The following is a 23255-nucleotide window of genomic DNA, read 5'->3' as shown; positions in this document are numbered from 1 at the left end:
GTGCCTGTATGTTTGTAATCCATTGAGGAACTTAACAACTGTTGAGACATCTTAAAGGAAAAGCCTGTGAGATTCCTCCCCAATTGTTCCAGGACAAGGCAATTTGCTGTGCATTAACCAACTTACACTTTCTACTGTAGTCTAATGACAAAAGGTCTGCATGATGTGACAGTTACTAAATAAATGCAGCAACTTGACTTAACTTGATCTCTATCACAGAGGTTTTTAGCCAAACTACTCAGCTGTCAGTTGGATAGACTTAACAGTAGTAAAGTGGACTTGAGTCACACAACACGCTGAGCTAGAAATTTTTCTTTACATTTTTACATTTGTTCATTCACCATGTGAGGCCTGTTGCATAACCAAAAGCCCCACATCACATTTCAAACAGATTTTTAAAAAATTGAATCCACCCCTTTGGGCAGTCGGATTTGGATATCTGTACTTCACTTATCACAAAGTGGGAAGTAAGGAAACAAAAAAAAAGCATCAGCATAGCAAACATTTTTTTGTTGAGAGAAGAGCAGGCCTAACAGGTTACTGTTCCAGGCTTCAGATGTGATAGGGAGGTGTGTAAAAGAAGTGGGTAGTTGCACTACTGCTCAGGGAGAATGTCATAGGGACACTTGAGGACATCCTGCAAGGCCCATCCAGTGAGGCAATATGGGTAAAGTTTGGGAATAAGAAAGCTGCCATCACTGTGATGGGTTATATGATAGCCTGCCAGTCACGATTGGGAGCAGAGAGATGTAAAAGCAACCCAGTGGGTGAATATAATTTTCTCTAGTGGTGTCAGGGTCTCCCTCTTTGACAGAGGCTTTATTGGGGCAGAAATTGTTTGGTCCTTGGAGGGTTTTTGATGTTATATGTAGATAATCCAACTGGGGAAGAAGCCATAACCAGACCTTGCTTTGGGAAGTGAGCCTGTCCAGGTGATAGGTGTTTCAGTGTGAGAGTATTTTGAACAGTAATGATGACTCTGGACGTTGTAAGATTGATATTGATAAGGCAGGACGTCAGTGGTACGTGTTGAATTGAAAGAAAGTTAATTATGACAGTCTTGGGTGATAGTTTGGGAGAGTAGATTTTGTGCGACTGTTGTTGGGTAAGTCCATGTCTGATTTGTGGGAGTTATTTGGAGATCAGGACAGATACATGGGATTCTTAAAGTACACTGGAAAAATTAATGGTAAGCCATTGCCACCATATCGGGAGAGAGCACCTTTAAGTCCCAGCTACAAAGGCTTAACATGAATATTGCATTGTAAAACTTTGCACATTGTGCTGTTTACTCTATACTCAATAAGGTAAACAAGAGATATGCAAGTCTAATGTGTTGACTGGTAACTAAACATGACATTTAAAGTCGAACTTCTTGATGCCATATTGTAATTAGTGAACTATCGGCTGTCTTGGGTTACGTAAAAGTTCAATTTTGTAAGCCTATAACTCTAAGTCAAATACCTGTTTTTAAGAGAATTCACTTTGCATTGTTCTTTAAATACTTGCTATAATTCTTTCATTTAATTGAATAATGCCCCTAAACCTAGTCATAATTAACCTATTGGAATATATACTGTATAGAGTTATTAATGAATGCCATGAAACATTTTTTTATTACTAGAGTGCAAAATACTTAAAATAGATATATGTAAAATTGTATAAAGTTAGATTTTGGTTGTTAGGATATGTGTAACCCAACAAGGCCCTGCACTTTAGAAATTGCATCTTGATAATGCAAGCATCTTTTCCTCTGGTCCATCACACGAGTATGCTCCATCTCTGATCAGTGTTGTCAGGCAATGATGATCATAAGAACTGGCAGTTGAATTTTGTTGCACTTTATATGTTATAAAAGTCAGGTTGCTTTATCACAGTTGTTTGGATAAATCCATTTTGGCTCAGTAATGTTTTAGTTACCATATTAGTGTAAAATTTCTGTTACCACTTATGATGGAAAATGCATTAGTCACCATCAAGCGTTAGATCTCTCAGTGGGAGAGCATGTTGGAGCTAGTGATCACAATTCTATCTCCTTTACCATAGCTTTGGAGAGGGATAGGAACTGACAAGTTAGTGAAGTGTTCAATTGGAGTAAGGGGAAAAATAAGGCTATTGGGCAGGAATTTGGAAGTATAAATTGGAAGCAGATGTTCTCAGAGAAATGTATGGAAACGTATGTTCAGGGGATATTTGTGTGGAGTTCTGCATACTTATGTTCCAATGAGACAGGGATAGCATGGTAGGGTACAGGAACTGTGGTGTACAAAGGGTATTGTAAAACTAGCCAAGTAGAAAAGAAGAGCTTACGAAAGGTTCATAAAAACTAGGTAATGATAGAGATCTAGAAGATTATAAGGCTAGCAGAAAGGAGCTTAAGAATGAAATTTGGAGACCCAGAAGGGGTCATGAGAAGGCCTTGATGGGCAGAATTAAGGAAAGCCCCAACGCATTCTACAAGTATGTGAAGAGCAAGAGGATAAGACGTGAGAGAATAGGACCAATCAAGTGTGACAGTGGAAAAGTGTGCATGAAACTGGAGGAGATAGTAGAGGTACTTAGTGAATACTGAAGCAAAGTATTCATTATGGAAAAGGATATTGGCAATTGTAGGGATGACTTACAGTGGATGGAAAAGCTTGTGCAGGTAGATGTTAAGGAAGAAGATGTGCTGGAGCTTTGGGAAAGTATCCAGTTGGATAAGTCACCAGAACCAGAGGAGATGTATCCCAGGCTACTGTAGGAAGCAAGGGAGGAGATTGCTTAGCTTCTGGCAATGATCTTTGCATCATCAGTGGGGATGGGAGAGGTTCTGGAGGATTGGAAGGTTGTGGATGTTGTTCCTTTATTCAAGAAAGGGAGTAGAGATAGCCCAGGAAATTATAGACCAGTGAGTCTTACCTCAGTGGTGGTAAGTTGATGGAGAAGATCCTGAAAGGCAGGATTTATGAACATTTGGAGAAGTATAATATGATTAGGAATAGTCAGCAACCCTCCAGTTCTCTGGAACCTCTCCCGTCCCTGTCCCGATATTTTTCTGTGAGGAAGAAAGACAAGATGGCAATGTAACCCAGGTTAATTAAACCTAAAGATGTAATGTTAGAAAGCTGCACCTATGGAAAGGTGAAAGCCAAGTTTACCAAATTAAAAATAAAATTTGTATTAATAAAAGCTATTTGAGAACGGGGCATGTCTGATGCAGTGTGGGAAAGCAAGAGAAATGCGGTAAACTATTAGAAACTAAAGATATAAACTGTTAAAAGTAGAATTTGTAGTAAGTATCTCTACCTTACTTGAAAACCTCAGAGTGAAATCCCTGGAGGAGAGACGATAGCAATAAAAGATCTATTGAAACGACAGCTATAACAAGCAGCAACTCTAATGAGACAATATTGGCAGAGATGAGTGTCCAATATCATGTTACCGGGAATTAGTCCCATTAAATCACACCAAAGGATCTGGTCAGGTTTTTTTTGAATAAGTTTGTGAAATGAGAGAGAACTTAAACAGGAAGTCAGAAGTGCTGAAATTGGTCATGGAAAGCCGCTGTATAGGATTAAATCCCAAAGCCTTTTGCATGTAGATTTAAAAACGTAGCGCTGGAGTTGGTGCAACCACCTTTTGACAAAAGAGGGAGATTGACTGTGGCTCCAAGCACAATGTGTGAGATGGCAAATGAATATTTCACATCTGTACTCACCAGAGAGTTGGGCATAGAAGCTAGCAAGATCAGGGAGGAGAATGTTCATGTTCTAGGTCATCTTGATGGCAAGAAAGAGCTGGCATTAGAGCTCTTAAAGAGCATTGAGGTGGATAATTACCAGAGCCTGATGGGATTTATTCCAGATTACTGAGAGAAGCAAGAAAGGAACTTGCTGGGGCCTTGACAGAGCTCATTACCTAAGGGCAATAAGGACAGACTGGAGGATTATATGTTGATGAGCCATTCATCAGTGGTAGGGAAATTATTGGAGAAGATTCTTGGGTATAGGATAAACCTGCATCTGGACAAGCATAATCAGCATGCTTTGTGCAGCATAGATAAAGTCTTGCAAACTTGATTTTATATTTTATATTATAATTTGGACTAAAATGTAGTTGGTCTGATTAATAAATTGCAGGTAATACAAAAATTAGCAGAGTTATGGATAGTGAGAAGGTTGACAGAAGATCCAGTACGATATACATTGATTAGAAATCTAGGCAGATAAGCAGTAAATGGAGATTAATTTGAACAGCTGTTTTACTTTGGGAGCTCAAATGCAAGGTGGAAAGTATACAGTAAATTGCAGGTCCATTGCTCCCTGAATGTGGCAACATAAGTAGATCGGGGCATAAATAAGGTACGTGACATGATTGCTTTCATCGGTTGGGGTGTTTAGTTCAGAAAGTCATGTTGCAGTTGTATAAGAACTTTAAGGTACATTTGGAGTACTAGTTGCCATACCTCAGGAAGGATGTAGAGGCTTTGGCAAGTGCACTGAGGATGTTCACCAGGAATTGCTTAGATTAGAAAGAACATGGCCTGGATTAGCTACAAGAAGTGGTTTGGCAAGCAATCTTTTCTCTAAAGTGTCTGGGCCAGAGAGATGACCTCAGTACAGGTGTCCCCCGTTTTTGAAACGTTCGCTTTACGACGCCTCACTGTTATGAAAGACATACATTAGTTACCTGTTTTCTCTAACGGTGTTTTCACCATTACGAAAAAGGCAGCGTCTGCCCCAAGCAGCCGAGCTCCTCCCCCGGAACTGCTTTCTAGCCGGCATTACCTAAACACGTGCCTGTGAGCATCTGTGCTTTATGTCAATTTATTTTGGGCATCCGTTAGAACTCATCTTGCTAAGGTATCAGAAAAGCCTAAAAGAGCGCGTAAGGGTGTTACACTTACCATAAAACTAGACATAATTAAGCATTTCAATCTTGGTGAACAAAGTAAGGACATAGTGATTTTGGCAAAGGGTTTGTGGAAGTTGATGAAGATGATGTTGAAGAGGTTTTGGCATCCCATGACCAAGAACTGACAGATGAAGAGCTGATGAAAAGGAAAAGATAACAATTAAAACCGAACACAGTAGCAAATGGCCCGAAAGTGAAGTCGTCCAGGAACTGAACGTGAAGCAATTGCGTGAGATTTTCGCTGCAATTGACAACACTGCAATGATTGCAGAAAAGTATGACTTTAATTTTGAAAGGGTATGTAGGTTAAGGGCATATTTGCAGGATTGTTTGAGTGCTTACAAAGAACTGTATGATAGAAAAATGCGCGAGGCTAAGCAGTCAAGCATACTGCCGTTGTTCAAGCCTTCCACATCAGCCACAGCAGACGATGAAACTCGACCTTTGACATCGAGGCAGGCTGACATAGAAGAAGGTGACCTGCCTGCCCTGATGGAAACAGATGACGATGAGATGTCATCCCAGTCTCCTCTACCTCCCACCACCCCAACCTCCGACAAGTCAGCCTAACACACCATCAGTGTGCTCACTGTCTTCCTGATTCTGCTCAGTGAAACTACACTGGAAGTACATTCTTTCTACTTTATATAGGCTGTGTATTTTTATGTGTTATTTGGTATGATTTGGCAGCTTCATAGCTTAAAGGTTAATGGAAAGAGTGCTACTGCCGAGAGCGCTTGCGCCATGTGCTTCTGCCAAGAGCTTTTGCCGCGAGTCTTTCCACCGAGAGCCTTTGCGTGAGATTTTCGCTGCGGTGGACGGTGCTGCAATAATTTCAGAGAAGTATTCCTACTTTATATAGGCTGTGTATTTATCAGATCATTCCTGCTTTAACTATATGTTACTGTTATTTTAGGTTTTATGTGTTATTTGGCATGATTTGGTAGGTTATTTTTTGGGTCTGCGAACGCTCACAAATTTTTCCCATATAAATAACTGTAATTGCTTCTGCACTTTACGACATTCCAGCTTACAAACTATTTCATAGGAACGCTCTACCTTCGAATAGAGGGGGAACCTGTATATAAAATTATGAGGTGCATAGATAGTCAGAATATTTTCCCAAGGTGAAAATGTCAAATGCTAGAAGGCATAGTTTTAAAGGAGGAAATTTTTCAGGGAGACTTGTGAGGCAATCTATTTATTTATGTATTACAGCCAGTACTACTTGGGTATGTCCAAAGTAAGAAAGACATAAAATTTTGTCGTATTGCAGAAAAGACACATGAGAGTGACATAATTAAATGATGTGAATTTTGTATGATAGAAGAGATTGTGGGAAGGGACATGGAGAAGTAATGATCTCCCACAGGTCAAGCAGTATACATGAAGTGGGATCAACAGTTGACATTTCAGGCTGAAGCCCTTCATCAGGACCAGGAAGGAAGCTGGAAGAAGCAGAATAAGAGGGTGGTAGGGAGGGGTAGTACAGGCTAGAAGATGATAGGTTAAGCAAGAAAGGAAATTGCTGGGGCCTTGACAGAGATCATTGGGGGAGGGTGGGGGAGGAGTGGTGGTGAAGTGACAAGCTGGGAGGTGATGGCTGAAGAAATAGGAATCTGATAGGTGACGAGAGTGGGCCATGGGAGAAAGGGATGGAGGTGAGGCATGAGAAAGAGGTGATAGGCAAGTGAGAAAGAGTGAGAGGGGAGCCAGTATGGGGAATGGAAGAAGAGCGTGAGAAATTATCAGAAGTTAAAGAAATCGGTGTTCATGTCGTCAGATTGGAAGATAACCAGACAGAATATGAAGTGTTCTTGTAACATGAGAGTGGCCTCATCTTGGCAGTAGTTAGTCACCTAGCTTGTACTCCTTTCCCTGCCCCACCTTCTTCTGTCTGCGCTTTTACTCCTGAAGAATGGTTTTATCCTTTGTTCCTTTTCCTGACCTGCTGAGTCCTTCCAGTATTTTGCGTGTTGCCCTGGATTTTCAGCATCAGCAGAATATCTTGCTTGTATTAATAATCTCCAAAAGTCTGCTGGCTCTGCCAGCCAAATTTATTAGCATTACCACTCTCACTTCCAGATAACCAGGCCTGGAGATAAGGTGGAGCCACCCAATGTCTATGTTCTGTACAATATAACTGATTATTTTTTTGTTTGCTTCTAAACCTAGAAAAAGAACTTGAAATCGTCATTTATGAATTCATCAGTTTCTACACCCTTGGGCTCTCGTAATTGGTCAAAGTTCAAGGCAGCTCATTCACTTCACAAAAGAAAGCAAGGTTTGGAATTACTCCTCTTATCAATTGACTTTTCCAAAAAACAAAAATGGCACTTGTAATAAAACCAGCTAGGATATGTGATCTGTGATTTATCTATTTTTTGACTTGGGGCCTTGCATCAACCCTGCCTATTTCATGTTGTGGTGGGGCTTCAAGTGTTTTTCCAGTTCGTTGTTTCATGAAGGCATGGCAGTAGATTTGAGGTGGACTGCAAATAAAAATTCTAATTTGATATATCAATTCCCATTGTAAATGTTAGGTAGTAGCCTCATAAACAGTTTTGCTGTCCAAACTGTTGATTTAATTTTTTTTAAACCGTGTTATCTCAGTATAGTTAACTTATTTTCTTAAAAGTGCTGTAAATAAAGGTTACCTTTTTAATCCTTGCACTTTGAACAAATTGCAGTTACACCTGTTTACCTTAATGATGCTGCAGTGAAGTTGCTGTGTCGTTTTTCCTAATCAACTATTATCTTGTAATCAAACTTGCCATTAAAGTTGAAGTAATTTTGAGTGCTTAACTACAGTCTGCGTTAACTTTCAATGTACATTAAACATTTCTACGAGATTTGAGTATATGTGATGCTTAACTACAGTTTTGATTTTGTTTTTTTTTTGTTCCAGTTATTACGCCTGTGAAATTAAACCAAAGCATTCTGGAACTTACATGTGCCTCACAAAGAGCAAAGAGCAGCAATCAAAGTAATTTGATTGCACCCCAGGGTACATTTGTTTCGATGGAAAACTTAACTCCAACTCCAACTTCAACTTGTAGCAGCATAAAAAGATCTAAGTTATTTGAAAGTTCAGAAGTGGTGCGTATTGAGACTAGGCATCAAAATAATGCTTGAAAAATTTGAAGACGTTAGCCTTAAGTAAAATATGCAAAAGTAAAAAGACAGGAAAGTCCTGTTTATACAGACTCAGTTTTATAAATTTCACTTTGACTTTGCTGAGGTAAAATTTTAGCTCTTTGTCTTTTCATGAGAGCAATTATAAATCATCTGCACAGTCAGAATATTGCACACCAACTTCCATTATATGTCTTAACATTTGAAAGGCTTGTGTGGGATATTTGGAGCCAAAGAAAATTGTGAATCAGGTAATATGAATTGCAAGGACTCATAATGTTCGTCCATTTAACCACAAAAGATTCATGAAAGCAGTGAGCAATTGATTATCTCTTTTCAGGATAGTTGCATGTTTTAATTGTTTTTATTTGTATCTTTTAAACCGATTTGAGTTTTGTGATATAATTCAAACATTTGATTTAAAATTTACAAATATATATCATGCTGATAAGTAATTTAAACATTCTGAAACATAGTTCCACAGAGCTATTGAACAGAAACTGCCAAACCTTGACTATTTTTCCCAAGTAGCCAAAAAATATTTTTTTTGCTCTGATCTTTCCATGGGTGTTTAAGAATGGGGATTAATGGTGGTTTTGCCAGTGACATTTACATCATGTAGATGAGTGAATAAAAACAAAAATGGAATGTGCCAAGTTTTCTGGAGCTGGAAGGGCATAAAGAAGAGAGTGGGAGGCTGAACAGATGGATCATGCTGATTAAGATGTTATGCATGGAGGATGAATTTCCTTGGGCCACAATTATTCACTGGCAGAAATATCAGTCACTAAATGTTTTATAATTCAGTGCCCCAAAAAATTGTTTCTATGAAGTCATACTTTTTGGAAATTAACTACATGAGATGTAGGATGTAACAAAGAATTCTAAAATATTTTCAGGATTATTGCTGCTTTAACCTTCCCTACAACTACGAAGACTTTTAATATTTTTTGATCCTGTTAGTGCTTTTAAAATATATTTCAATTGACCTATTTAATATCAGAGGCTTGTGGAATTTAAGTTGTGATAAATATTAACATGCAAATATTTGAATTGTATCATACAGCTCTTTTTCAATTGCCCTTCAGGAAAAATTGTCATCTGCATTACTTCTATCAGTAATTCAATCAGATGAAGAGAGAGTGTACAATGAATGTCATCAAAATGGACCAATTACTTTTAAAGAATGCATTCCATTATCCAAACTCAGGAAGTGTGAAAAAGTCGGAGAGGGAGTCTATGGAGAAGTTTTTCAGACAAAAAATAATGGAAATGACGTGGTTTTCAAGGTATGTCAAGTGATGATTTCATAGAGGATTTACAGTTGATATCAGAATTTTACAGCAAGGTAAAAAGTGTTGCATATGGAATGTATATTGTTTGAAGTATGGCTTTGTACTTCTCAAGAGCATTAACGTTTTTCTTTTCAATACTTCCCTTTCTAAAAGGTGTTGTCACGATACTTTTTGGTAGTGCACATTAGAACCATTTGCAAAAAATGCTTTGCAATTGCAAAATCAGCGAGGATTTTGCCGTATGCAACGTCTTCCAGTAAGATGGCGACGTGTGTGGTTGCAGCGGCTTCTATGGTGTTAACAAAAGGTGCTACTGCCATATTTAAATGTATTTTTAATAATCGCAAGATCATGCTGAATATTAAGAACTTAAAAGTACTGCAGGTCTACCCCATCGGGGAGCTGCTTGCTGGCAGAGGAAATGAGGGAGCTGCGCAACATGCTGCCTGGGTTGAGCGAAGAGTACAGTCAAATAGTGAGTGACTGTCTTGGTTGCTTTTCTTGTCATCGCGAGACTCGTTTGAAACATTAAGGTGGTATGCAGCAAGTTTGATTTATTGGCGGAGTGTAGGGGCAGATGGTGGGGGAGCTGTGTGGCCTCAGTTGTAGCAAGGGCTAGCCTCGAGCCATGGTGTTGTCTGTTTACAGCTGCTGATGCACCCCACTGGGTGTGGTGTGGCACAGCATTTGGGCTGGAGTTGGTGCTAATACCCCCCCACCCCACTCCAGTGTTTGCTTGGCAGGACAGTAGTCTCAGGGTCTGGACTATATATATACATTTATAGTGTGATTATATTTTATCGATATCCTATATGTGTTTGCTATCTTGTACATGTGAGGACCAAGACACGATGTCGTCTGTTTACAGCTGCCGGAAAGAGGTGGAGTTGGTGCGCTCCGCCGAGTTGTTAAGGCTGGAGCTGGTGCTGGTCCCCCTCCCTCCCACACCACCCCCCCACATGTTTGCTTGACAGAAGACAAGGTCGTCTACAGATTTTGGCAGTGTTGGATGACTCGAGTTTGGACTTTTTTTTATTGATTGGCAGTATCTTTCTATCTTATATGTGCTATGTGTGCTTCGTGCTGTGTGTGACTGTTGGTTCTGTATTTTGCACCCTGACCCCAGAGTAATGCTGTTTCATTTGGCTGTAGTTTTGTATGGTTGGATGACAATTAAACTACATCTCTCAGTCACTCTGACAGCACCTCCCATGTATTCTTCCATAAGGAAGACAAGGGCAGTAGGAGCTTTGGAATCTCACTACTTGCAGACTCCTGTCCTGGGTGTGCATTGTCTTGATTTGAAATTATATGACTAGATCTAAAAACTGGAATTTCACGTCCAACAGCACTGAGAGTACCTTCAGAAAGACTGACGGTTTAATAAACCCCATCTTCTCAGGCAAGAGTAATAAATGTTGGCACTGCCAGCAGTGCTGTGATCTTGAGTAATGGATAAGTAATTAATAACTAAGCTCAGTTATATGAAAGCTGATCTGGCTTTGGCATCAGCTTCCCTTTCAAGCTATAGTGCATCATCTTTACCATGAAGGATTGGTTTCAGTGAATGCCAATTACTACATTTTAATTTGTAATGGCAGCTTTAATTTGTAATCTTGTTTTAGATTAATTTGAATTGTACCCTGTATCCATCTGATAAGACCTTTAAAAATAGAAAGTGTTTGCTGTTCATCTCTGAACCTGCTCCATCATTTAATTGGATCACAGCTGCTCTCTACCTCAGTGCGGAATCTAGCATGCTTGGACCTTTGGTGCTGGACAACCAGATGCTCCAAACTATTAGACGTTATTTTATTTATAACCCTATATACTTTTAATTACGTCTATCTGTTCCATTGAAGCTGGCAAGTTTAAAATGAGGTTGGAAAGGAACACAGAAGGATCATAGACAGCAGTTGCGTTTACAGGGAATACTGGAACCTGGGCACCAGTGAGTGGGTGGGTAGCATAGTAAATGTCACCTGATGACCAAAGATCCATATTTTGGAATATGCAGAAGTGGATTCTCAGAATTTTGCTATACCATCCCCAGATCCCTTTAAGATGCCTTAATGACTGTCGCCCAGTAGCACTCACATCTACAGAGATGAAACGCTTTGAGAGGTTGTTCATGACTGGACTGAACTCCAGCCTCAGCAAGAACCTGGACCCATTGCAATCTGCCTATCGCTACAATAGGTCAATGGCTCTTCACACAGTTTTAGATCACCTGGACAACACAGACACCTACGTCAGGGTGCTGTTCATCGACTGTAGCTCAGCATTTAACACCATCATTCCCACAATCCTGATTGAGAAGTTGCAGAACCTGGGCCTCTGTATCTCCCTCTGCGATTGGATCCCTCAACTTCCTAACTGGAAGACCACAATCTGTGCTGATTGGTGATAATATCTCCTCCTTGCTGACAATCAACTCTGGTGCACCTTGGGGTGTGTGCTTAGCCTACTGTTCTACTCTCTCTACACCCATGACTGTGTGGCTAGGCATAGCTCAAATGCCATCTCTAAATTTGCTGATGATACAACCATCATTGGTAGAATCTCAGATGGAGACAAGAGGGTGAGCAGGAGCAAGATAGACCAACTAGTGGAGTGATGTCGCAGCAACAACCTGGCACTCAACATCAATAAGACTAAAGAGCTGATTGTGGACCAGGAAGGGTATGAAAAAGGAACACATACAGTCGGCCCTCCTTACCTGTGGGGGATTGGTTCCGGGACCCCCCATGGATACTAAAATTCGCGGATGCTCAAGTCCCTTATTTAACATGTATCAGTGTGGTGGTCTTTAGGACCCAGTGGAAACCCAGACTTTATTTAACATGTCTCCATGCGGTGGACATTAGGACTTGGCAGTGCAGCTCTGAATCCGCAGTGTTTCTGTTCACGAAAATAATCACGATTGCGATTGAAAATAAGGTGGAAGTAATAAAGTGATCGGAAAGAGATGAAACACCATCGGTCATTGGAAAAGAGTTAGGCTACGGTCAGTAAACGATCGGAACAATTTTAATGGAGAATGTGAAAGACCCTGCCCCGATGAAAGCTATAATTATTACTAAGCAACGCAGTGGTTAAATTATTGAAATACGTATGTTTATTAAGTGTTTTATATGCATAGAAAGGTAAAATATATACTATATACTAAGAAAAACATTTGACTAACTGACACTAAATAATACCGGATGTACCTGTTCCGACTTCAAATCCGACTTAAAGATGGACTCAGGAATGGAACTCATTCATAACCCGGGGACTGCCTGTACTTTTAAGTCATTTCTAGATTACTTATAATACCTAATACAATGTAAATGATATGTACGGTAAATAGTTGTTGTACTGTAGTGTTTAGGGAATAATGACAAGAAAAAATAGTCTGTACATGCTCAAGCAACGAGTGCTGAAGAGAGAACTTCCGGGTTTTCCCAATCCGGGGTTGGTTGAATCCGCGCATACGGAATCCGCGGATAAGGAGGGCCGACTGTACTAATCTTTATAGAGGGATCAGAAGTGGAGAGAGTGAGCAATTTCAAGTTCCTGGGTGACAAGATCAACGAGGACCTAACCTGGTCCCAACATATTGATGCAGCTATAAGGAAAGCAAGACAGCGGCTATACTTCATTAGGAGTTTAAAGAGATTTGGTATGACAACAAAAACACTCAAAGTTTTATAGATGTATTGTGAAGAGCATTCTGATCTGCTGCATCACTGTTTGGTATGGGGTGAGGCAACTGCACAGGATTGAAAGAAGCTGCAGAAGGTTGTAAACTTGGTCAGTTCCATCTTTGGTACTAGCCTACAAAGTACCCAGGATATCTTCAAGGGGTAGAGTCTCAGAAAGGGCATTATTAAGGGCCCCCAGCACCCAGGGCATGCCTTTTCTCATTGTTGCTATCACGTAGGAGGTACAGAAGCCTGAAGGCACACACTTAGCGATTCAGGAACAGCTTCTTCTTCCCCGCCATCAGATTCCTAAGTGGACATTGAATCCATGAACACTACCTCACTTTTTTAATATATATTTCTGTTTTTGCATGATTTTTAATCTATTCAATATACACATACTGTATTTGATTTACTTATTTAGTTTCCTTCTATACTATGTATTGCATTGAACTGCTGCTGCTAAGTTAACAAATTTGATGACACGTGCTGGTGATATTACACCTGATTCTGATTCTTATCCAGAAATTTATCACTTTTGAATGCAATCAAAGCCTCTTGGGTGGGAATTTCCTAAGCACTCCATTAATATGGCTTCTGACTTTTTCCTAAATGACCTATCCTTTATTTTGGACTCTGAGCTGGAAATGCATCTGCCCTGCTGGGCTCTGTCTCAATGATGTCACTTCTCATTCTGCTAAACTGGAAGCATAACGTGGTCAGCTCAGTCTTTGTATGTACGTTTGACTGGCCGTTCCAGGAACGAATCTGGTGAATTTTTGACACACTGTCTTTAGAGCAGGTATATCCTCCTTTGATAATGTAACATGTGGTCTTGTCAAGGCTCTATGTAATTGTAGTGAGACAAACCTTTTCCTATATTGAAATCTTATCCAATGAAGGTCAGGATTCCTTTTGTCTTCCTTATTGCAGCTATACATTCTCTTCTGGTTACTTTCATACAGGAGACCCGGGGTCCGTTAACTTCAATACTCTCCAGACTCTCAACATTTTAAAAAAAAAAGTACTTGACATTTAAGTTTCATTAACAGTGGATAACCTCACAATTTTCCATATAGTGTCCATCTTCTACATCGTTCACTCATTTGGCTACTCTATATCCTTTTGAATTCTTTTTACAACCTCATTGTTACCAACTAATCACTCACCCCCCCCCCCCCCCAGATTCGCTGATAAAACATAAGTCATTATGTGCCATGTCATATGTTGTGGGTGATCATGGTCTTCCTATCCCTGACCATGTTTGTTCTTGGCAAATTTTTCTACAGAAGTGGTTTGCCATTGCACCCTTCTGGGTAGAGTCAAGGCAGGTGATCCCAGCCATTATCAATACTCTTCAGAGATTGTCTGCCTGGCATCAGTGGTTCCATAAACGGGACTTGTGATATGCAGCAGTTGCTCATACAACCATCCATCAGCTGTTCCCATGGTTTCATGTGACTCTGATCGGGTGCTAAGCAGGTGCTATACCTTGCCCAAGGTAACCTGCAAGCCAGCAGAGGGAAGGAGTGTCTTATACCTTTGGTAGAGTTGTATCCCCACCCCACCACCCATAATAATGTCACAAAACTATTATATTTGTTTTTTCAGACAAATCATTAATATAGAACATGAAAGGACTTAGAGCAGCAATCCCTGTGTTATCCTACAGTCAACCTGAGAAGGACCTTTTTATTTCCACTTATGATAGTTTTTTTATTTCTTAACCCACTCTGTCTATGCTGGTTTATATCCCATTGCTCAGTGACTATGTGGGACCTTAGGAAAAAAATCATCTGAAAATCATTGCATTTACATCTATTTGAGTAGATACTTCCAAAGAATTCCAATACATTGGGCACGATTTCCCTTTCATAAATCAATGTTAACATTGTTTAATTATATTATTTACACAAATTTTGATGTTGCATCCTGTAGTACAGATAATTGGGGAAATTTTGATATCTTTGACAAGCTCACAGGTTGGTAGTTCTCTGTTTTACTTTCTCCTTTATTTCTTAAGGAAAATTGGGTCACATTTCCTTATATCTGCTCAAACCAGTCCAGAGTCTATAGAATTTTGGAAGATGATGGGAAGAGCAAATACTATTTCTTTAACCACCTCCACATTAAAGTCACTCCTATCCTTTGTTACCCACAGCATAGTTATATTTGAGTTGCTGAAGGATTAGTATTGGGTTAAATGCCAGTTATACTAAATAACCAAAAAGAAGCAGAAATGAGACTTAACCTGTAGGCATCACTTTGTATCAGTCAAGAACAACGAAAGTCTGGACAGCTTCAAATGTTGTCTGTATTAAAGTGGCAACATTATTATAAACAAAAATGTTTTTTTCAATATTTTGATGTTTTAAAATATTGCACCTTTGACTAATATGGCTGCTAAAAGCCTGAGATTTTTGTCAGATGCTTGGGTATTAAGATTATGGAGCTAGTATTCATGTTTCATTAACTACACTGAAGAGAAAAGCTATAATTATGTATATATTTTTGTTTCCAAAAAATGAAATTTGACTTTTAGATAATACCTATTGAAGGCAAGAAATATGTGAATGGTGAACCACAGAAGAGGTTTGCAGAGATTCTTCCTGAAATAATCATTTCCAAGTAAGTGTTACTTTGTTAAAGATTGGTGTTTAACAATGGTTCATGATTATTACAAAATCAAGATGAAGACATTTGCTGGTGAACAGACCATGTCTCATAATATAGTGCAGAAAAAATGTATGCAACAGTGAAAAATTCCCTTTAAGTTGGTCAGTGATTTCTTTTGAACATTAAAGTCTACAGGTATATTATGTTATGAATAGGGGGTTTTGGTAATCAATGTCTTCATTATAGTGACACAATATTATGTACAAAGGCTAGTAATCCTGGAGCCTGCATTTGAATTCATTTCACATCAAGACAGTTGAGACAGTTAAGTTTAATTGAATAATAAACAGATACTGATAATGATCATGTAACTATTAAGTAGTTGTAAAAATTCATTAAGTTCTCAAAAATCTTTTAAAAGGATATATTTTCCTAGTCTAGCTTAGTTGTGACTGTTCACCAGCAACAAAAGATTTATTTCTGAACGCTGAAATAATAGATCAGGTGATTCAGTTGTGTTAAAGCCAGTAGGTGGTGTGGGAGAGCTTCCACCCATATTGCCATAGGACATTTGGTGCCGAGTGATAAATACTGGCCTCGCTGGCAATATCCTAGTTTTGTTTACAAGAAAAAAATGCACTTCACATTTACTTTTATCCTATACCTGTCAATATTTATGGAACTGTTATTTATCAAAGTTTTTAATGTTTTGGTATGAACTTATCAGCACAGCTTCGAGATTTTTCTAAAGTATTGCAGGAAATATTAACTTGCTCGAAAGGTGATTCTTTGCTTTCTGTCCTTTAGCCTTGAGGGGTCCCTTTGACTGTAGCTTGTCTGGTTGTTTCTGTATAGTTGCAGCAGTTACTCTGGTTGATCTGATGGATATCCCTTCCATATAATATTAATGTTGAAGGCTAAGAGTTTTCTCCCTTTTGTTTTCACAAATTAGGCTGTAAATGAGAAATTAAAATGCACGCAAAAAACCAAAATGCTCATGCACTCTTTAATCTGCCAAGCAATGCAAAACATTAAAGATAGAGTACATGGCCTTATGATCTTACATTGGTCAGGGCCGGCCATGGATTGTTTAGAGCTAAAAGCCAGGGCAGAACGATATGGAGAGCAAGCTGTTGCCCATGTAGCAAGCCCCCCTTCTTCACACATCAGATGAACCCAAAGGAATGGCAGAGACCGATTGTGGTAAACTATGTATACCTGTCTGGACATGCCCCTCTGCTGACTGCTCCTGTGGCTTCTCGCACAGACCCCTGTATAAAGGCGATTGGAGGCACTGTTCCCCCCTCAGTCTCTGAGATGTGTTCACCTCCCGTCTCTGAGAGTTATTGATGGTGCATCACCGATACAGTTTGGCACCAGCAGCATCGCAGGAGCTACCAGTCGATGTTGAACTCAGCATAGGACTGCCTTTGGGACTCCAGCTCTGGATTTTTGCCTTGGGGTTTACTTTCGAAGCCTTCCACACAACTGGGTATAGACGCAAAGCAGTGAAGATTTGACAAACCCCATCTGCCCAAAGCGATTGGTTTTAAGGCATTAGTAACCTGCCTTTGCCCCTTCTCCTGTCAGTAGAAACAGTTTCACTGGACTTGGTATCTAAAGCACGTGAAGACCGGAGCTGGGTTTGGTTGTCAGAGGCTGTTTGAGACGCATGCCATTGGGAGGATTTAATAGGTAGTGGGATTCATCCCTATTACCACCCTCTGGCTGTAAAAACTTTAAGGAACCAATGCTATATGGTACAAATGAATTTCACTAAGTTTGGGCACATTTTTTGCATGTTTGTAGCAAGTACTATTTATCTCTGATAGTTTGTCCAAGGCTCTCAGCTACGTATTCAGGTTGTATAGGGCCATGCTTTTTCTCTCCACTGGTGCCTTTTTCCTGCTGAAGAATCATAAATGAAGCATGTTCTCTACTTGTGTGAGGAATAATACATGGAATTAGTACTTAAAAGGTATTTGGACAATAGTTTCCATACATAATGTTGAATTGAGCAGGACCCTTGAATTGTTTATGGACTTGCATCTAGAAAGATTGGGAATAGACTGTTGCACTGTGCAATTGGCATAACTTAACACCTTCCCCCTCCCCCTCCTCTGTTCACTATTTATATGCCAATCAAAATTATGGTCATCTTCATCCAGCTTCCCCTTATTGCCACTTATATATGTATATCCCTGCTATACACTAGTTATGCGCTGTAGTCCTGTCTGGTCAAGAGCATATTTTGGTGTAATATGCATTTTTAAAAAAAATGGATTTCACTGTCTGTTTCGTGTGTTTTCAAATTTGACACTGTAAAACTCCAGTTTGCAGGAATTCTTTTACTGTTTTGACATTACAAACGATTAGTAATCCTAAATAGAATTTATTTTTCTCTCCTAGGAAACTGAGTCAACTGAATAAAGGAAATGAAAATTCCACTGTTGGATTTATTTCTCTGTATTCGTAAGTAAATATGACATTTTCAAGTGGTTTCCACAAGTCTATTTTCATTTGCCATAAGACTCAATTATGATGTGTTGGTAAATGTTGTTTTTGTTCTATGCAATGGTTGTTTCAAAATGTTGACAGAACTTTTACTGCACTCCTAGAATTTTCTGTGGAAATTTATTTTTGGACTTCCACAGCTTTCTTTTTTTAGTGAGTGGTAGAAAATTGGGAGCATGATATTAATGCCAACCTACTTCATTTCGTTTCTCTTTCTTGACATTTATATCAAAAGAAATGTGATTGTAATCACACACCAATCAGTAGATGTGCTGTATGTTTGTGATTGTAGTTGCTCATCAATCAGTACATTGTTTTGGTTGACGAAGCAGACACACATTTCTCAGAAAATAAAGTGCAATTGACAAATTAGCTTTGTTAATAAATTGATTTGCTTAATCAGTAAGGGAGGAATTAAATGGATTTCTCTGATAAGATAATGGAATTTTGTTGTACTGTACTGTTAAAGGCTATTCGGCCTCTCCCACTTTTATCAGTATAGCTAACCAAAAGTGCAATATCTCAGTTAACTACGGCCTGTGATTTATTCTTCTGCCTTTAAATATATGTCTGCACACTACCCCAGATCTTCCCATTTCAAATTCTCACTAGTAAGTCCCATTTACTTTACATTGCCTCTATTTGTTATTCTAACTGAAATATACATATCCACTTCACATTTCCTGGTCAAATCTACATATTCTGACAGTCTCTTTAGCTTTGCCTAATATCTGGAACTATGCTTCTTGGTGTTTACTATGTTCTTGTTTAATGTTTTCTCCAAATGTAGATGTATTTTTTTTCTGTCTTGGGGATAGAAGGGGCAATTCAAAGTCACAGTAATTCCATTATGAACCCTTAGGGACGTGACCTCCAGTCCAAAAGCTAACCATTAGTTTACCATTATGCATAACTTTCCATCCTTAATTAATTTCGTAGTTTGTAAATAATTGCAGGGTATTTTGTTAAAGGAGCATGTCCAGCCAGAGGTTGTGGTCCATATTGGTGCCTTTGACATATTTGGGATGATAGATGCATCCTGTAAACATTTCAGGGAACTAAGAATAATGTTTTTAAAGAGTAGCATTTCAAAAGTTGTAACCTCTGGAAACTCTGAGCAGATGAATGTGTGACTGGGGGTATGTGTGGGAGGAGGTGTGCGCATTAGGTTTCTGTTGTATTGGGAGCATTTTGATGGGTAGTGGGATCTCAACAGGTCATATTAGCTGCACTTCATCAGGAATGGGAGCAATGTTGTCACGGAGGGGTTTTGTTAAAGTTGCTGAGGAGGTTTCAGACTAAATTGGAGTCTAAAAGTAAAATCCAAAGTGAGAAAAACTAAATTGGAAATAAAAGATAGGGATTTAGGTTTGGGGGCAAATTTGAAGATTAAAAAAAAGGTAAATAGTGCAAAGCAATGTCAGTAAAGGACAAAGCTGAACAATGACACAATTTAAAAAAAACTTGTGATCTGTTGGTTCAGAGAATTGTTGCAAGGTGATTCAGGCTGGTCAGGAGTATTTGACAGTTTGGAAGGAGAAGCTGAAAGGAGGAGGGTTATTCTGAGTAATATTGTTTCTCACTATTGCAGTGATCTCATTCAGTAGCCTGATGGTTGTTGCTAAGTAATTGTTCCTGAACCTGGTGGTGTGGGGCCTTCGTCTCCTGTACCTCCTGTCCAATCATAGTAGCGAGAAGCGGGCATGCTACTTATAAATGTTCTTAGTGGTGGCGAGGGCTTTGACTGTGATGGACTGGGCTGTATCCACCACTTTCTATAGACTTCCATTCCTGTGCTTTGGTGTTTTCACCAATTTGTGTTAAAGGCAAGCGATGTCTGTAAGCAGTAAAACTTGAATAATGTTAGGGCTAATTGTAGAGTTAAACTTCATGTCTGCAATGACCACCTCCAACATAAGTTGTCTTGATGTTTAATGAAATTACTATCACTAAGGTCATCACTATCAATATTTTTGGGATCATCATCGAACAGTGAAACTGGATCAGCTGCACACATACCATGATTTGAAGGACAGATCAGAACTTTTATCATCTCATTATGAGTCACTGACCATGCAACTCAAGTCTTTACACTATAATGCAAGTCAAGAACATGATGGAATATTTCCCATTTGTTCAAGCTCAGTGCCATCTAAGACAATATACCTACTTAATGGGCATCCACTCCTCCATTTTAAGCCGTCACCTCCTCCGGTCCTGCTGGATCAGAGGTGCAATTTATGCGCCATCTCCAAGACACTGTCAAAATCTCTTCAAATGCGTGACATCTGGCATCTAGAAGATTGAGGAAGTCATGCACGTGAAAATGGCTTTGTCGGAAAAATTCCCTGTAACTTGAACAAAATCCTGAAGGGAAACTGTTATTGTTCCATCATCATTACTGGTTCCAAATCTGGAACTTGCTAACATTAATTGAGTTCTTTTCAATATACAAAATGCAATAGTTTGCAAGAGGTGGCCCAGCACCACATTTTCAAGGTAATTGGGTAGGGGTCAAACATACTGACATTGAAGTGAGACACAGTTCCCATAGATGAATAAAGGAAAAACTATCACATTGTAACCTCATCAAAGTGCTCAAGTAATGAAACACCACTGACCTTGAACAAATCCCAACTGGCTATAATTGATTAAACCATGTGACAATTAATTTTGTCCCTGCTTGTCTTCAAAATTTTCTTTTAACTGATGAGTAGTTGACTGCCTTGAAATTATGATGTTATTTATCTTGTGACAGTTTCTGTTTGAAGATATAATGTTGTTTAAACTGAATGTCTTTCAAATAATAAACACAAGATCCCACAGATGCTAAAAATCCAGAGCACACACGCAAAATGCTGGAGGAACTCAGCAAGTCAGGTAGCATCTTTGAAAATGAATAAATATTCACCGTTTTGGGCCCAGATCCTTCCAATCTTAATGAAAGCTCTTGGCCCAAAATAACAACTGTTCATTTCCATAGATGCTGCCTGACCTGCTAAGATCCTCCAGTATTTTGTGCGTTTCTCCAAAGTAAGTTGCATTTATGAGACTAAAAGACATAGGAACAGAATTGGGTCATGTGGCAAATTGAGTCTGTTCTGCTTTTTGATCATAGCTGATTTATTTTTCCATCTCAGCCATATTCTGCCGCCTTCTCCCCATAAGCTTTGACACCCTGACTAACCAAGAAGCTGTCAACCTATATTTTAAGTATACTCAATGACTTGGTCACCACAGCCATCTATGGCAATGAATTCACATGATTCACCACTCTCTGTCTAAAGAAATTCCTCCTCCTCTGTTAGAATGGAATACCCTTTTATTCTGAGGCTGTGCTCTTTGGTCCCACTACTGGAAGCATCCTTTCCTTGCCCACTCTAACCAGGCCTTTAAATATTTGGTAGGCTTCCCTTATCCTTCTAAACCCCAGCAAGTGCATTTGTATCATGTAAAATTATTCTATCATTTGCATCCAACTATCTTGAAACCTCATCCTTAATAATAGACTCTAAAATGTTACCAACTAAAATCAGGCTAATCAGTCTATAATTTGTCTTTTCTCTCCCTCTCTTAGTAGAGTGACATCTGCAATTTTTTAGTCCTCTATTATCTCCTCTGGTCAATTTGCTTTGGTATCCCATTACATACACACATTTAGAAGTGTTTAACATTTGACCATTAGCAAATCAACTTTGTAGCTGTCAGCGCATAACTTTTAAGTATATTGAAATCTAAATTTCAAGTTCTATGGCTATTGTGGCAGGAGAGCAGGAAAACAGGGCAACCTCTGATACGCCACTATACATTTGGCCAGGCAGCTGACATTGGGTCCAGGCCAGGGAAATGGCCTGTATTCCCAAGAACTCTAACAGTGTTTTTTGTGAGTTTTAATGTAGCAAGTTTGGAATGAGCTGAGCACTCCTCCAGACAATCTAGTGACCCTTCAGATCCAGGAGTTATGGAAAACAGTGCCTGCTTCTTCCATGCTAATTGTAAGCATACTTTGGCAATATTTTTAGCTACTTGGTGCTTTGTATCTGGTCTCTTTGACCTAAATTATGATACTTGTTTTGTGTAACTGCTTAAAGTCAATTAGAGTTCTTGTTTTATAGTGTGCATTGTGTCAAAGATTCTTACCCTCCAGAGCTACTTAAAGCTTGGGATAAGTATAATCAAATCAAGACTTCAGAGAATGATCGCCCAGGTAAGAATAGTAGTTGCTTATTCTAAAATGCTGCAGAATGAGTCGTTGCACTCAAATATTTTGGTACATTTAAGAATAAATATGACCATTCCAACTGCTGAAGCAGACACACATAACTCTCTTGTAACTTTTTGAAAGTCCTTTGCAAACTTTGTGTAAAGAAAATCCTAATTGCTTCATGTCATTATAGATATCCAATAAATTCAGAGGAAGGGAAGGTCAATTAGCAAACGAAGCCCACTTTTTCCAAATCAGAACTTCTCACACCTAATGTTAGCATAGAAACGTACACCACAGAAACTGAGTTTTTCAACTCAAATCATTCATACCAACCATGATACCTATCTATGCTAGTGCTCATCACTTACTTTGGCAAATATAATTTCATTTTCCATCACAGCCAATATTTATGGGGAAAATTGATGTAAAGTATTATAGCACAAACGTGCTCAACCAGCTTATTCCCTACATTGTAATTTAATCTTGCATATTTCCTTAATTCTCAAGTCTTAGTTTCCCCTTTCCTAACACCCACCTATATTCTTAACATCTGTTTTGTTTTGGGCATCAGCTAGGAGTGCATAACTTGCAAGTTTCCTTATCCTCGCCCGATGCTCTTACACACTCGTTCTGTCAATGTAGATGCCACTGATGTTTTCATTTTCTTACGATCTTTGACCTTAATTGTTTGTATTTTCCTTTTGATAAAACGTTTTTCAATTTTTCATTTATTTTTGTCCTTGTCATTCTAATGACATGTTGTATCCAAGCCTGCATTATGTGAAACCCAGAAATGCCATGGTGCAATAGAACTAACAGTTTAGATTGAATTCAATGTTGCATCAGATGGAATTAACTTTTGTTGGAATTAACAAACACCTCATTTTCTCCTTGCAATGGATAATT

General features: G+C 39.0%; 1 protein-coding gene across 1 annotated transcript in view; it reads left to right on the top strand.

Moving 5' to 3' along the window:
• Positions 1–23255, top strand: part of haspin (histone H3 associated protein kinase) — a 75839-nt gene that overhangs the window by 43891 nt on the left and 8693 nt on the right. Inside the window, exons 5-10 of the mRNA XM_073064944.1 lie at positions 7072–7180; positions 7805–7995; positions 9120–9320; positions 15555–15640; positions 18038–18100; positions 22258–22349. Of these exons, the coding sequence (XP_072921045.1) occupies positions 7072–7180; positions 7805–7995; positions 9120–9320; positions 15555–15640; positions 18038–18100; positions 22258–22349 (742 nt within the window). The remainder of the gene's footprint in view (positions 1–7071; positions 7181–7804; positions 7996–9119; positions 9321–15554; positions 15641–18037; positions 18101–22257; positions 22350–23255) is intronic.

This window comes from Hemitrygon akajei, chromosome 13 (assembly GCF_048418815.1).
Source record: "Hemitrygon akajei chromosome 13, sHemAka1.3, whole genome shotgun sequence".
NCBI classification, from domain to species: domain Eukaryota; kingdom Metazoa; phylum Chordata; class Chondrichthyes; order Myliobatiformes; family Dasyatidae; genus Hemitrygon; species Hemitrygon akajei.
The sequence above is the reverse complement of the archived record's forward strand: the minus strand, read 5'-3'. Positions and strand labels throughout refer to the sequence as shown.